We start from the raw sequence: 16,822 nt of genomic DNA, 5'->3' as shown, positions 1-16,822 counted from the left end.
GGATGATAAGTCCTGCCCTGCACACCTCATGGGAGTACCGTGATAACCAGAGAGGGTGTTGTTGGAAGGCTTTGATCATCCGTCAAGGCATTGCTTTGATGGTGGGACCATCAAAGATACTGGAGACACGTGAAAGTGCCTGACATAACCTCTCCCTCCTATTTCAGACACTGTGCAGGTGGCTTTTGACAGTGAGGAAAAATTATCGAATGGTTCTTTACCACAACTGGAGACACGCCTTCAACGTGTGCCAGCTCATGTTTGCGATGCTAACAGTAAGTGTTCAGTGATGGTGGAAGGTCACCTCTCATTCATGTAGACCGCCAGGCCTTCTCTACCTTTTCATTTCTCGGAAAAATTGCCATGTGATTATTCTATGGCGGTCCTTACTTGTCCTGGTTGTGAGTGTATATCTTGGGCAACAGTGCTCAGCTTTAAGGCTGTAAAATCATTGACACCTCAAAGTAGATGTGACCTCAAAGTGTTGACTGAAGCTTCTTTTCAGTGTTCTCTGTAAACTGGTTCTTTTGCAAAAGAAACCCTTGGGTTTTCAAAGCAACGGAGATGAGGAATGGAACAAAAAGATCCTTGGGTAAAACTCTCTGGGCTGCTGGAAAGCCAACAGGAGGCGTGAACATTACCCAGAGGATCATCGAAATCCTGAGAGAACACTTATTTGGAAGAACATCCAGGAAGCTCACAGGAGAAGGAAGGAGTGGATGCTTTGAGGGTTTAAAAAGCTCACTAGGCTTAAAAACCTGTGCCCCTGGGCTCTAATCTACCAGTGATGGTAGCTGGTCTGTTTTATGCAGATAGCTAAGGCAGCCAGCCAGAGGCAAGTCTGGGAATGAAATCTGAAAGCAAATGTTTGTGGCAAAGATCGAAACAAAATCCTCCATTCATTCCCATTTTCTGGCAAGAATTAAGGCTTGTTTTGGCCTTATTTCCACTTACATTGTTAAACTATCATAAAGGAAAATGTTTTCTGGCTTAAATACGTGGGTTTTACTAACCTCATACTCATATATATACCTATGGGCACGTGTGTGTGTGAACATACCTAACATGCAAAAAGAGATGTGAGTTTTGGATTCTTATAAAATAAATTTTTAAAAACACTTGTATCTTTACAATCAGTTTAAAATTTAGACAAAAAATCAGGAATTCCAACTGAAATACATTTTCTTTTTCTTTTTCTTTTTTTGGTTATGATTTTTTTTTCATATCTCTGTATATAAGGCATATTGACACCAAATTCAAGTCTTCATACATGTACTTTGTATAATGATGACCATCACATTCCACCAGCCTTGCCAATCCCCTTCCCCCTCATCTTCTTTTGGTCTAAACAACAACAACAACAACAAAAAGACTCTTTTTGCTTTTTCTTCATGAAAATTTCTGCCCTGTTCTCTGCCTATTAAAATTTTGCTCATCCTTTAAGGCATTGATCTAATGCCAGTTTTTCTGTGAAGTTTTCTGCTTTCTCCCAAAGCATCAATAATTACTTCTGTCTCTGAACTGTATCTGGTACAACACATCTATCTTTCTACAGTGTATTTTAAGGTCACAATCTCTCATTCTCCTGTAGAATAAACTGCTTGAGAGAAGAGAGAGTTTCTTATTCTTTCAACAATATTCACTTATTTTCTCAACACCTTTGTATTGAGGGCCCTGCCAGCACCTTGTACTGTCACCTGCTTGTCAAGTTTTCATCAAATACCTTGGATTCACTTGGACTCAAGTGTACACATAGCATAAGAAGATGGGACTAGAATGTATTCCTTCTCCACACAGGGCCTGTAGTTTAGGTCCTTCTCTGCTTAAGAAACAGGCAGATTGGCCTGGAAAACTGAACTCTTCCTCATATTGGGTTCCAGTCAGAGTAGCAGTCAATCAATTGTGGACAGAAGATACTTTGGACCATGAAGTTTTATTGCTCAAGTGTCAATCTTGCTTGAAAACAAAAACACCTTTATTTTACTTTTCTTCATCAGATTTCAAGAGACAAGAAACAACTTCTGTGTGTAGAGGTTGTATGTCTGGCTCACAGAGAAATTTAACTTATTAACTAATTGTTTTGGAGAACCTATAGATTAATGGAGTTGCCAAAATAAGCCAGCAGAAATCTTGTTCAGCAAAGGAAATAGTAATGCCCATGGTATTGTGAGTTAGAGATGTCAAGGACAAAGCCAAATTTTTATGACAAACATGAAAACAGTTGGGATGTGGGAATCTGATGAGGACAGCGGAGTCAGGGTGGACATTTCAGAGTTTAAAGAAACATATACTCAGCTTTCATCAGTGAGTATTTCCATGGTATCTACAACTTGATACTTATGAAATGAAAGGAAATAGAACTCTCAGACCCTACTACTACCATGGGGATACTCAAAGCTCACAATATTTCATGGGTAAGGTTATGTCTGGTTAGCAGACTTAAAGAGTGTCACTGGTAGAAAAGGTTTGGGTTTTGTTTGTGTATTCATGCTACTGCAAAAATAGAACAGTTTGCTGTTAAAATTCTCTAAGGAATGTTGGGAAGATCACAAAGTAAAGAAAAAGAAAAAAATCATGGCTTTGAAAGAATACTATAGAGAATATCATTTTTTTCTCCCTCATATTGAGTTGTATAGCTGGATCTTTGAAAGTTATTATCTTCCACTCGTTATGTTTTGTTGAAAGAATTACATACAATAAGATGAAAATGTCAAATTTTTTATATCTGTAACCCAAGCTTTTTTTTTTCAACCTGACCATGAAATCTGGTTATTCAGACATTTTTAAATTAGGAAAGTAATCAAGAAAAAAAATAACAAAGCTTACTTGATCAGTGTAAATAAAAATGAATTTAAGTCACTTATCATTTCTAATTTTTGAAATATGATCTCAGCCTATGGCAAAATGATTCCCCAAGTTATTTCCATGAATGGGCACTAATGCTTCAAACACTCCTGAAGATGGTTAGAGTCTTCAACTGGTTTTATATCATCAGTGATTCTATTTCTATCAAGATATCTCATATGCTATTTCCATGTGATGAATTAGAACCAAAGTTTTCTTATTTATCTGGAAAGAAATAGTCACCATCCAACAATCACGGGATGCTGCCTGGATCAAAAAGCCAGGAATGGTGTATGCACTACATTTTCCTCTAGATGGCGCTCCAAGGCAAAGTTTCCCAGCCAGTTGCCAGAAAAGACCAAAAAAAAAAAAAAAAAAAAATCTTTACCAACCTTCCTTGAATGTGTGGCTTTTCTCCTAGCACAGGAGATGCTGGGGCACACTCCCCACTGGGTAATAAGAGCTTTCCTTAGAAGAAACACCGACAATGCTGGTCTGTTTAACAAGAATCTCTTATCAGGATGGGCTTGTTTGATGACAAACCTGAAAGCTTCCTGGTCCACTGGCTGATGGCATAAATAATACTGCTTTCTCCATATGACCTTGAATCCCTGGTTGTGTATTTTCATAAGCCCATTGTCTCTGGGAGTGGGAAGATGCATAGTTGTGTGCCACTGCCAAGCATATTTTGGCACCACGAACAACAGAACAAGCAAATTGTAAATATATGTACCAGTTTCCTAACCTTTAACCCTAAAGGGATTTCACACACAGAAAATTAATGTATTGACTCAGAATTATGTTTGCAAAAGTATTCAGGTTTATGGCTAGGTAACAAAGTGGCTTTGTTTCTTTAGAAATTAAAAGGAATAAAAACAACTATTTTGTAGCACCGGCTATTTGATATAAAATGATGGACATATCTAGTTCACTGGTAACCACACCCATCACTTGTTAATTTGTTGAATGTATCTGGCCTGGATTTTTAAATTTATACAATGAAAGCTTCAATATTATTTTTTGCTTTTAAGGAGATTTTTAAATAGTTAAAATTTACCAAAATTTGAATTCCTCCAAAAACCACCAGGAACGGGTAGTTCCTGTTATTATTTATAGTTAAAATAAGGAATAAAACCCTCATTATACAGATTCTATTTATAGAAATATGTAGAATAAATATCCAATCAAGCACATGCCTAAAGATGATAGATATATTTCTTTTATTCACAACATAGACCAGATATAGGGCTGTGCTTTTGTTTGTGTTCTATAAAATAAAAGGCATGAAGTGGCACTAAGGTTGCAGAGATATTTTTCGGTTTTATAAATGATGTATGAGCTCTGACAGATTTTCCAAGGGGGAAGAAAGCTTTCCTTAAGAATCAGTATTCTTTACTATCCCATAAATGTACTCATTAGCACTTTGGGCCATGCCCTGCATCCTGTACGGGCTCAATAAAGATTAATTGAATGAGTGAATTTAGTTTAGGGTAATATTATTCAAGGAACCATGTTTCTCGGTGTCCAGTTTAAAAAAAAAAAACTATAAAATGATGAAGCACTATCACTGCTAGAAATCTTGTTCTTCCTTCATATCACAGTAAGGTTCAGCTAGGGTTCATATAGAATATTATGATCTTACAGAATTCACTGGATATGAAAAGGGAAGAGCACATGATCACATTAAAATTTATGGTGGTGCCGGCGGCATGGCGCTGGTGGGGAATTGCAGTTAAACACTAATAATAACCAAGTATCACGGCAAACACATTGACACCCCCTGACATTTACTGGGGGCTTCTTAAATCTTAAATGTGGAGGTAACGTGTTTAAGTCCATATTTGTGTTGTCAACAAGGTTATTTTCAGAGATAAGCCAAGCCGTTTTGTTGATAATTCAAAGTAGAAAGCAGAAGGGACGTTTAGGGAGAAAATCCATCCTGTTCACCAGCCAGAGGATAATGCCTTGTCTGCTGTCCGCAGTTTACAGAAAAAAAAGAGTCCTTGATTTTTGAGGTAGAAAATTTCTTCTGGAAGGAAATTACAGAAGCACAGTTGAGTCTCTCTTCTTTCCCTCCAAGAAGACAGAACCAATTGAATTTTTAAAGAAAATACTTTCACTCATTAACCAGAATCCTAATCTTAGCAGAAATTAAATTCCCTTCTAGATTGTAACACTAGTGGATACAAAGAGATCTAAATGTTTTGTTCTGTAACTAACTATAGCAAGGTAGCAAGCAGTAATTTATATTTATAATCATCAAACATCATTTGCATTTCCTTATCACTGTAAGCAGCAACTAGTTATATTTACTTTAAAAATGGCAACATTATCATAAAAATATAATAAAATCTGCATGTTAGAAAAAACCTATTCTTTCATCTTCATATAGGTATAACCTAAAAGATGGCAAATTTTTAATTTAGGAAAAGGTGATTTTTGATGTTCTTGCCAAATGTCAGCACTGGGTACTATAATTTAACTATGGAGCTAATCAATTTGAATACTATGTTTAAATTACATTTAGGACTCCTATTTTTTCATCATGTAAGAATGTTCCTATTTTTATTCTCTCTGCCTACATCTCAGAGCCTCAATTAGGCACTCTGGGCTTCTAGCTGACATTCCCTTTATCCACATTTATTTTATAAAAGGAAAATGGCAAAGCCACACATAATTAAAAACCTGGTGTGCTAATAACCAAACATACAATTGGGCAGAAGGATAATCCAATCCATTTCCTCTCACAGGAGAGTAACCTCCATAACTCACTTTAAGCGCTGCCATTCATGAGTTATGGGTCATTCCCCTTCTAGTGAAAATAAATTCTCCCGCACCATCAGCCCAAGCTGGGTATTTTTCTTAGGACATGTAAATTGTAAAAGTGTATGAACATAATCGTGTCTGGTGTTACAGGGAGAATATGAGCTCTTGCTCATGGACAGGGGCTTGTAAGGAAATGTATGTGGTTTGGGGGCCAGGGCTGCCTAGTTACAATACACAATTTTTGATTAAAGTGAATTTATTCTTGAGATTTTTATGGTGTTGGTAAACTGCTTAATCTGTCGCTTTGTGTTTTATGACGCCGGCTGAATCCTTCAGGTCAGAGAGATCCAGCAGCAGAGCCACAGTCGTTTATCACGGCCTCCATTTTCCACAGTGCATGACTGTGCAGTGGCACTTTCTTTACTGAAACCTGGCACCTAAGGGTGTTAAGTTAGGAGCTTTAAAAAGTTTTGATCTTTCATGGGTCTCATGTTTAATCTTGTCTCAGTGATGTTTAATAAAAATTAGGGTAAGTTTGGCAGAGGCCTCATATTCTTGAAATTCACCAACCTAGCTTCTCACAGCACTTTAGAGATCTTTCTGCACAATTCATGTGCACCAAGTGATCTGCTTCATTTTCTGTGCTCACAAACCGTATGTTGTATTATATTGAGTTCAGTAGTAATTTATCGTAATAAAATATAAACTATATTTCTAAACATGGACAAAACATCCTGTCTTTATCCTCAAGGGGAAAAAAAACATAAAACACATATATTCTTAATGTTTGAAATCTATGTTCCCTAAGAATTTCATTTTCTTTTTCTTTTGTTTTGCTTAATGCAGTAAATGTGCTACAAAAGCTATATTTGTTGTATTATCTTAGTTGAAGTAAAAGCCTCAATTTTCTCAAGTCTTTTTCTAAAATTTTATTTCATTTTTATTGACAAGTAATCTAGTCTGAAATTTTCCTATTTGTATGTCTTTTAGCACATTTGATCAAAATATGAGAGCAGAGGTAGAGATACATTGACCAATTTTTATTTGTCCACATTAGGGCTTCTTGAGAATGAAATGAAGAGGGTTGACTTGCTTTGCAATATGCCATAGGTTTGCTTTGAAATATTCTAGCAAACAAAACACTGCATGTGAAGAGACAGATGAAATAGGATTGGTGAAACTGGATTCCTGTTGCCATTGGCTAATGAAAACATGGCTTTCAATATTGTCTTCTATTTTTTTGTATCTTTTAGCTTCCCAAATAAAGACTTTTAAAATTATGTTAATAAATAGATTTAAAATTAAGTCATGGAAGTGGTTAAGTATAACTAAATATAATTGTCTAAATGAAGTTTAGTTTTTTCATTTACGCACCAAACACCCACTTGACACAATACAATTGGACTAGACAGGCCCCTGTTTCTGTCTGGCCTTTCTGAAATTTACATAGATAAGCATTTGTAGCATTATTTGATGTTAAGAGTTATCATATGCCCAAAACATGCCTTGGGTTTCATGATTTGATGGTAAGTGCCTTTAGGAGCTTCCGGTTGTAAAGTCAGGTGTAGACTATAAGGTCTTCCAGCTCTGAGCTTGATAAAGAAAGCATCACTGTGGACTTAAATATTTAATTAATGCTAATATTTGGGTACATTCCTCTTAAGAAGAAAGAGGAACGAATTTGATAAAGCTCTCCCACTGCCATGGATAACTGGGCAAGCTACAGTTGGTTGGAATGATGTTGCCTTATCTGGAAAGGATGCCTGTTAGCATTTCAGTGCTGAAAGGCATCCCCTAACAGCTGGTAAGGTTCTGGTCCCTGGACCTTGAAATGAAGCTGAAGTACCTTTTTTTAAGCCATCAGACCCAAATATTGGCAGGCAAATCTGGTTACTATCGTTCATCTGGTTGGGTGTTCCCCTCTCAGTAGAGGATTGTGGTTGATTGCTGCTCTTCTCCTCCACCTACTTACATCATACACCATCTGTAGTTGGCAAAGATAGGATCTTTCTTTTTTAAAAGAATGTAGGTTGTGGCATCAAACAATATGAATTTACTTTTAAATACTTTTAAAGACAGCCCCCTCCCCTCCTTCCCAGTAGGCAGTTGAAGTCAACTTCTACCCTAACACTTGAGAAAATCTTCTGCCTACAAATCCTGGCTTTGGAGCATATGAATAGTTTATACTCCTCAGCCTGCCCCTCAGCTCATGTATTGAGAGGTTGCCATTGTATCTAAAAGCCAATGAATTATACTCCCAAAAGCAGAATGCTTGCTATAAATGCATGTATAGCCCAAACACACACCTGAACATTTTTTTCACCACCTTTATGCCACCCCATGACTGGGATATGTGCTGAACTAGAGATGTGGGGGTGATTGAAGACATCCCTCTTAGAGAACCATTCATCCCAGTTAGGAGACCTAACTTCATAGACTCCTCATGTTGACAGTGGCCTACCAGACCTGGCAAGCCATTGCCACTGCAATTTGGGATCATTTATGGTGATCTTGTATGTAACATTTACAATGAAACCCTCGAAGAGTACTTTTTGACTGAAGTACATTTGACTTAGTAATGTAGAAAACAGAGCTTCTGACAGTAACCTTGCAAATATTGAAAATTAAGTGTTTCTTATGTCACTTCTGCTCTTCACCCCACAGTTCACAGGACCTCCAAGTTCAAGCCATATACACCCGGGTTAAGACATGACAGCACAGATTAGGGATATGGTGTGCAGGTTCTTCTAGAGCAGACACTTCCTTGAGAATCATGTCTTCCAAAGCTATTGCAATGGTCTGAATAATATTCTTTGCTCTTCTTGACCAGAAGAGAGAAAGAGGAAGGGAAGGAAGAAAGACAGCACTCCTCCTCCCAAAACCACCATGCTGTTGCTCACCCTCACCCAGTCCACCAGGGTTCTGAAGTAGTACCTGCACATCAGCACCTTCAGTTTGGCATTTCTGCTACCATTTGGAATCTCTGATACATTATTGAATTCCCTTCCTTTCAGTTTGCCATCTGTCAGATCTCAGAATCAACAGGATGAACTCCTAAAGAAATCCCTCGTCATTCAGTGCCTGCAACAGTCAGGTTCAAAAAGAGATGTGAGGGCAGAATTTCTGGCATCACTTTCTTAGATACTGTGCCAGGGCTGCAGACATGACAAGGGCGTGCAGCCCACATGCACCTTCTCCAGGAACAAAAGCAAGAGCAGCCGGCCATTTCTACAATTACCCTCTTCCACAAAGGACCCATGTTGTGTTGGTTTCTCATTAGAAAAAAAGGCCCGTGTGGTGCTATTGAAGTGTGACAATACTGCATGTGAAGCAGGAGCCAGAATCCAGGTCTTGTCCTTTGCTGGCATGTTCCTGGTTCCTGGAGTAGCTTAAGTGCTTAATAAATATTTGCTCAATGAATAAATGAATGGACTTTTTTCAAAATGTCACCTTTTATTCCAAGTTAGGCCAGTTTGATAAAGTATGACTTTATTCTTAAACAAACAAACAAAAGAACTTACAAATACACACAGAGTATATGCATTTTACTGAGTAAATGTTCTTTATGGAAATTTGAGTATATAAAGGAAAAATTTTGTCACCTGTAATCCTACTACCCATAATGTTTTGATATATATCCTGATATATATCAAATATCATAATCATAATGCATATATTTAGACATTTTATAAAATTAGGATATTATATACAAATTACTGTCTCTAACTAAATATCTCTAACTAAGTACCTAGTCAAATGACCATATTTAAATATCCAGCCTCATTTATAAAGTATTGTATATTATCGGGTACACCTTGGTGCACAAGAACCATGTTTAGACAAAAAAAAAAAAATGCCCAATGGCTCTGTAATATCGCCTAGTACTAGTGTAACATACTTCATGGAATAAAGCACACACCAAGTAATTCTTTAAGGCCCTACTACCTAATGTTCCATCATCTCAAAAAGTATTGAAAACCTGCACAAGTAAACCTAAATTCTTATGTAGAGGCTGGATAGCACAACACATAAGAACACAGTCTCAGCTCATGAGGCAGGTTGCCTGGGCTCTAGTCCCACCTCAAATGCTTTTCAGCCCAGTGATCTTGTTCCTCAATATCCTCATCCATAAAATGGGGAGATAAAAATGACATCTACTTCAGAGAGTAGTTGTAAGGATTAAATGGATTAATGATTTTAGGGTATTTAGAAAAATGCCTGGCCTATACTAAGCATTACAGAAGGAGTTACTATTGTTAATATTATCCTAAGACTTGTTTCTCAAATATACAAATTTCTTGATACATAACAGGCACTTAATAACATTTGTTAAATGAAAGAATCCTCTATAACACCAGTAAGTGTTGATATTACAACTGATATTTTTGTGTCTTTTGGGATTCAATAGAGCCACAAAATGAAGATCGCTTTTCTCTGGCCACCATATTCCTCCATTCACTAGCAGTACTGTCAGCTTTGAAATGGTGGTGCATCCTAGCTGGCTGAAATTTTATGTTAGCTAATGACATAAATTAGTTGGTACTGTCCGTGACCCTGAGAATCAGTCTTACTAGTTTGAGTACTTTGGAGATCTTGTTACTCCATTTGATATAGCTGGGGATGGGGTTATCCCGCCCAATGAAGGACTGACCCTAAAGACCTGCTCACCTTCTGAAGAGGGTGGCGGGGAAGCAGGTCTATATGCTCTGTTTCCTTACTTAGACATATTGCATTCACGCCTATATTCCTGATACAAATCATGAGGGAACACAAGAAAGAAGATGATTAACATAAAGCTCAACAAAACACAATTGCCGGGTGAAAACAAAACAGTAATAATTTTGTTTGGAAGCAAAATAGTACAGCTAATGATTCAAAAGTGGGGTAAATGCATTAATGTATGCCTCCTGCCACCTCTCTGATTCCTCCTGAAGGTGTTATTATCTTTAGCAGGCAGTTGACTTTTTCTACTCAATGTGGGTAAATGTGAGTCTGAACGGATAGGGCCAGAAGGAAGATGGATGAGGGTGGGGGAGGGGCAAATGGACACTTAGTGGCAGGTGGACACTTTTCAGGCCTGATGATTCTCAGAAACCATTTACCAGGCAGCTTTAAATCACAGTCAAGAGATAGGTGCTGCTTCAGTAACTCAGGTATCACAGTTGAGAGGCAAATGTGTTTTGTGGGACTGTGAGTATGTTGTACTTCAGGGATTTGTTATTCGGAGATACAGAAATGGGATCTATGGTCTTTGAATACTATAAATTATTTTTGAAATTCTAGAAAGACAGGCCATGGCTTTCATCAAATTCTCAAAAGTATCCATGACACAATAATTTAAGAGCCTGATGTTGGATTTCCAGGGGAGAATAAAAAGGTGAGACTGCTAACTGATGGCTTCAAAATGATTTGGGATGTTGATTTTGAACCTATTGGATGGCATTTGATATTCACTTCTAACTAAATATCTAGTCCAAATGACCATATTTAAACATTATCCTTTCTCTTAATGTACTGATTCATCGGCTAATTCTAGTCAATAACATTTCACAGGCAAAATCTCTAAATTTCAGTGCAGCACTGCTATTTTAAGAAACTTGTTTTCACGGTACCATAATATTATTACTTTATGATAGACTTTCAGGATTTACTTAGCATTAGTAAAACCAAGTCCAATGAAGCTGACTAATAGTTTCAAGGTAACATAGATGACAGAAAAAAATACATTTATACCACTTTCTCCTTTCAAAAAACCACTTTCTAACAAGAATAGAAATGGACACAAATTCTCCCTTTCATGGAACCATAACATCTGAAAACAGAGAGGATGGTTCATAATTTAGTGGAAAAGAGCAAGAGTGGAAGGATTGGAAGAAGGGGCATACATGAGAAACAATGCCCCCAGACCCTGCCTCAGCTCAGGAATAGAAGGCCTCAGATATCACAAAAATGGGCTAAGGTGGATAAGGGTGCCATGGAAGCAGTGAGTCCCCAGGTCCCCAACCCCTCTCCATGTAGTAGAGGGTTACGCTCACCCCTACTTGTACAGTAGCCAGCAGCCAGACTAGAGGACACCAGCAAAAGAAAAGTCAGGTCATCCTGTGGTGAGCCCCAGAAGTCTGTAGGCACTACCTGCACACAGGTGCGGGGTGAGCTTTGTATCACTTTACTCTTAAAATGTGCATTGGACTGGGGATGTGGCTCAAGTGGTAGCGCGCTCATCTGGCATGTGTGTGGCCCGGGTACGATCCTCAGCACCACATACCAGCAAAGATGTTGTGTCCACCGAAAACTAAAAAAAAAAATAAATATTAAAAAAAATGTGCATTGGAGCAGAAGAAAACAACTGAAAAACTATTATTAGTATTTTCAGAAAGAAAAAAAAGAGATACTCCTTCCACAGGCAAAGAGCAGAATGCTGTTAGGAAAGGAACAGGAATAAATTCTTGTAAATAACAAACTTCTGGAAAGAAAGAAGAAAAGTCTGTATAGAAAATGGAGCCAGGTGCATGCCTATAGTCCTAGAGGCTTGGGAGGCTGAGGGCAGAGGATCGAGAGTTCAAAGCCAGCCTCAGTAACTTAGTGAGGTGCTAAACAACTCAGTGAGATCCTGTCTCTAAATAAAATACAAAATAGGACTGGGGATATGGCTCAGTGGTTGAGTGTCCTGAGTTCAATCCCCAGTGGCCCCTCCCCCCCAAAAAAAGGAAATGGGAAAGAAGAAATTTTTAAAAATAAGGAAATCAACGCAAGAAGTCCAAGATTCAACCAACTGGAGTGCCATTCAATGAGGACAAGAAAAATACTGAAGAGAAAATTAACAATAAGAACAAAATTAAAAAGATGATGTGCTGAAGAAGTAGAACATGCAGATTAGGTTTACCCCGAAAATTGACTGAAAAAAGCCTGAAACCAAACATACCTTTGTGAAATTGATGGACACCAGGAATAGAGAGAGGATTCTAAAAGAAAGAAAATCAAGGAACACTGAAAATAGGCTGAGGCAGGAGGATCCCCAATACAAGGTCAGCCTGGGGCCTGTCTCAAAATTAAAAACAACTGGGAATATGGCTCAGTGCTAAACCACCCTTAGCTTATTAAGAATAAGAATGGTATATTCTCAAAAGCAACTTTGGAAGATGAACAACAACAGAGCAGTCTTTTGAAATTCTGAGTGAAACTGTTTCAACCTAGAATTGTTAGGCTAAGTAACAAGTGAGTACAGCAAATAGAATATGTATGTGTATATATATATATATATATATATATAATTTTTTTTAATCTGAAAAGTCCCCAAAACAATTCCCCCAGTGAAGGGAGGGAGCTTTCTCATGAATCCACTGGCAGATGTGCTTCTGCAAAAGAAAATATTGAGGAAACAGAAAGGTGTATAATGCAAGAGATAAGAGATCAACCCCAGAAAGGGAAGAGGAACCCCTGAAAGATCATCAGGGGGAGCCGGATCAGGTTACTCCCAGGACAGAAAGAATCAAATAAAAATGTGACACTTTTGACTCTTTGTGTGTTGAGAGGCATTTTACAGAGTTTGTGGGTGAAAAGACAGAGTTTTCAAAGAAATCCTCATTCCAGCAAGTGAAGACATCACTGTGCACTAGTTGCCACAGCAGTGAGCCCTATCTATAGGGTGATATCAGGAAACCGCTGTACATAGATCGCCCTGGGAGTGTGAGGGGAGGTGCAGGGGACATCATCTTCCATCTGCACTAGTCGTCATTCCTGGTTCAGGGCAGACTCTGGCAGAACTGCTCCTCTCTGCCATGTGCTAGCTGTGACCCTTGGGCATAGTACATAGCCTCTCTCTGACTTAGTTTTCTCATCTAAAACTGGGGATAAAGACAGTAATTATCTCAAAGGATTGTTATAAGAATTAAATAAGTTAAATAGCTAGAAGTTCTTAGGAGAAAATCTGGTATGTAAGAAGGACTATGTAAGTATTTGGTGAATAACCAAATGCTAATCATGTGTGTATAGTATAGAGAAATATGATGGAAAGAATACCCATTTAGGTTAAAAAAATTAAAAGTAGATGTCTTTGGGCATCAGAAAAGGGAAAAGATGAGGGACTGTTGGCTTCTGGTTTTAAGTATTTCAGTATGATTCACTTAAGAAAAAAGAAAAAAAAACTTTGCAGGTAATATTTTAATTAAAATAGTTAAACATAGAAAAACCAACCGCTACCAGGAGTGGTGGAACAGTCCCGTAATCTCAGAGACTCAGGAGGCTGAGGCAGAAGGATCCCAAGTTTGATGCCAGACTGGACAACTTAGCAAGACCCTGTGTCAAAATAATACATAAATAAAAAGCTGGGGATGTAGCTCAGTAGTACAGTGCCCTTAGGCTCCATTCCCAGTACCACAAAAGTAGAAGAAGGAGGATGAGCAGGAGGAGAAAGAAGAAAAGGAGGAGGTGAAGAAAGAAGGAAGAGGAAGAGAAGAAAGAGGGAGGTAGGAAACAGAAAAAAATCAGCATCCAGTTTCAAACTTTGAAATGAAGGGCACACATGAGCTTGACATGAGGTATTTGATATTTCCAGATCATTTCTTAGCATGCCCATATTCCCTTTTGCTATCCAAATGAAGTTGTATGTTTTTCTAAATCTAGCAGAGGACCCAAGTCAATTTTTAAAATTGTCAACGCAGGAACCTATTATGCAGGGTTTTTTTGTAATAAAAACCATCATTTTCATTATTCTAAGAGATTTCATTATTCTAAGAAAAAATTTTACTTACAGTTATTCACCAGTGAGCCTAGATCTGGGAGAAAACACACATATGAAATGTGAAGTAATTTGAACTCTGTCTTCTTGCCACCTGATGACGACTTTAATAAGTAATGAAATGGAAGACTTGCAAAGTAAAATGCAGGTTGGATTAAGAAAATGCACATACCTGCCTTCCCAGAGGTACACTTTCTCTTCTAAACTAATAAAAGGACCAGTAGGAACCAAAGAACCATTGCTGCTCTTGTTTATGTAATTGTACCAAACTGCTTCCAAAAGAAATCACATCACAGCTATGAGTTTCACATGTGCGGCTAGTAGAATCAGGAAAAAAAAAAATAGAATTCCAAGTCATGGTTACTCCACTTGATCCTTAATCTGGGATGCCTAATCCTCTGCCAAATTCAAGTTTCCAAGGCTTACACTGCTTTATTACCTGTCTGCATTCAATCTGTCCACCAGCCTGATGTGAATTAGTTTAAGATAATTTCCAGAATGTCATCATCTAACAATGTGAGTACTTCTAAGTTGTTTCTTTTAATATAATAAAAGATTTATTATTTTTTTTACCTGCTCTCATTTGAATGGCATCTGGAGGGGGGTACATCATTCAGTTTGTATTTCATGGGCTTCTACCCTCTACAAATGGACATGATGCTCATCATTAAAATGTACAATAGCAAAATGCACTCTGCCTGGGTGTTTGCCAAACTGTTGCTGTATCTGGATAGGATAACCTCTTCTCTTAAGAAGGGAACAAAATAGTCTGAACTTTGTCCTGGTGTGGCAGTGTGGGCCACTGTGACAGCAAGTTAATTCATCACCATGGGGACCCCAGGCTGTGCCGCTGACCACTCAACTTACTGTCATCTCAGAGGGTGGCAGTTAATCATTTCCTTAAATGATGTGGGTATGATAACAGAGCTGATGGTTGCTCGGCCCACTAACCTTATCCATCCTCCCTGCCCCCGGTAGTGACTGTTGATGTTTTCCCCTTCTTTGCAGACTGCTGGGTTTCAAGAGATTCTGACCGAGGTGGAAATTTTAGCGGTGATTGTGGGATGCCTGTGTCATGACCTGGACCACAGGGGAACCAACAATGCCTTCCAAGCTAAGTAAGTGTTCTAATTGTTGTTATTTTAATGCATTTGCCTTTCTGTTCCGAGCCAAAGGTGACCAATGCTAAAGAGTAAAGCATTAATTTCTGGCATCGGAGGCCAAGGCCATGCAGGCTTGGGCGTGCATGTCATGGGGCCCATCCATCTTTATAATTCCCTATTCTTCTTTTAATTGCAAATTTGCCCTTCATGTCACGCTTGTTGATTTGGTCTGTCTCTGTTGACCTCAGTTAGAGAACCAAGCTCAGATTTTAAAGGGTCTACTGTTTTCCCTTTCAGAATATTTGCCCTCATGATGTGATATGCTTCTACTCTCAAATGTGGTTTTAGACTATTAGAATAAAAGCAGTCATAGGGAATTTTATGAAGCAAAATATTTCTTCTTCCTCTAATATAATCGCTTCCAGGGTCCCTTTAATATTGGATGTGTATAAACTGTAGTGAAGTAAGCCACATACAGGAGGGTAGTCTTTGCTCTTTTCATCTCTATTCCCATGTAAAAGTAGAAAGCAGACAAAAGAATTGTATAAATTCAGGGGTATTTGACCCTCGCATTATGTGCATGGATAGAATAATCTGTCCATAAGCAAGTTGTTGCTTGAAGGTGCACACTGTGGCCAAAGCCACAGAACTTAGGGGTGCTGGAAATAGGACCAAATCTCCGGTCTCAGGACTCTGGGATTGAGGGTTCAGTTTTCAGTTCCTTTTTTACTATCTATCTGCAAACAAAATAATATAGGAGATCAAAGGAGAGATCAATGGAGAGAAAAGTTTAGGGATAGGGAGACCAGAGAAGGCTGTAAGAAGAAGGTGAGATTTGCTTTCAGATGACTGATTCCAAAGTCCCCAGAAGAGGTTGACCTCTAGTATCTGAAATTTCAACAGCTTCCTCTGTGACCACAGATTGCTTTCCACTTGAAATTCACCCCTTGAATTTCAAGGAATTTTTGGTCCCTAAACACCAACTTTTGGAGTCCTGGACCCTTATATGTGCTCCTAGTCTAGCAGATAAATTTTAATTTTGTGTCCTTTTCTAATCATCCTACATCCTATAGCCCACAATTCAATATATGAATTCATATATTCACTTTTCAAGATCCAATATCATATTTCTTGGCCCTCAGAAGGTTTTGTGGCATCCTTTCTGGGAAAAAAAAGAAAAAGAAAGAAAAGAAAAAAAAACTTATTCAGTATCACAATTCAATCTCTTGCCACTTTTCCTAGACTTGTAAAGGCTTTGGGAGGAAATGTCACAGCTGTGAGAGTCTGAAACACATCAGAATCTATTCTCCCAACTCAGCTGAGTGCTCAGCATTCCCTGCCAATCTTTCTGTATCTCCAGTCAGCTCTGTCC

The 16,822-nt window shown here is 38.2% G+C and overlaps 1 protein-coding gene across 2 annotated transcripts in view; it reads left to right on the top strand.

Annotated features, from left to right (window-relative positions):
• Positions 1 to 16,822, top strand: part of Pde11a (phosphodiesterase 11A) — a 381,907-nt gene that overhangs the window by 288,296 nt on the left and 76,789 nt on the right. For both annotated transcript variants that reach the window (XM_005324647.4, XM_078017653.1), the window contains exons 12-13: positions 168 to 275; positions 15,356 to 15,465. In XM_005324647.4, the coding sequence (XP_005324704.2) occupies positions 168 to 275; positions 15,356 to 15,465 (218 nt within the window). The remainder of the gene's footprint in view (positions 1 to 167; positions 276 to 15,355; positions 15,466 to 16,822) is intronic.

This window comes from Ictidomys tridecemlineatus, chromosome 7, assembly GCF_052094955.1.
Source record: "Ictidomys tridecemlineatus isolate mIctTri1 chromosome 7, mIctTri1.hap1, whole genome shotgun sequence".
Classification (NCBI taxonomy): Eukaryota; Metazoa; Chordata; class Mammalia; order Rodentia; family Sciuridae; genus Ictidomys; species Ictidomys tridecemlineatus.
Note: the sequence above shows the minus strand (reverse complement) of the source record. Positions and strands in the feature narration are given on the sequence as shown.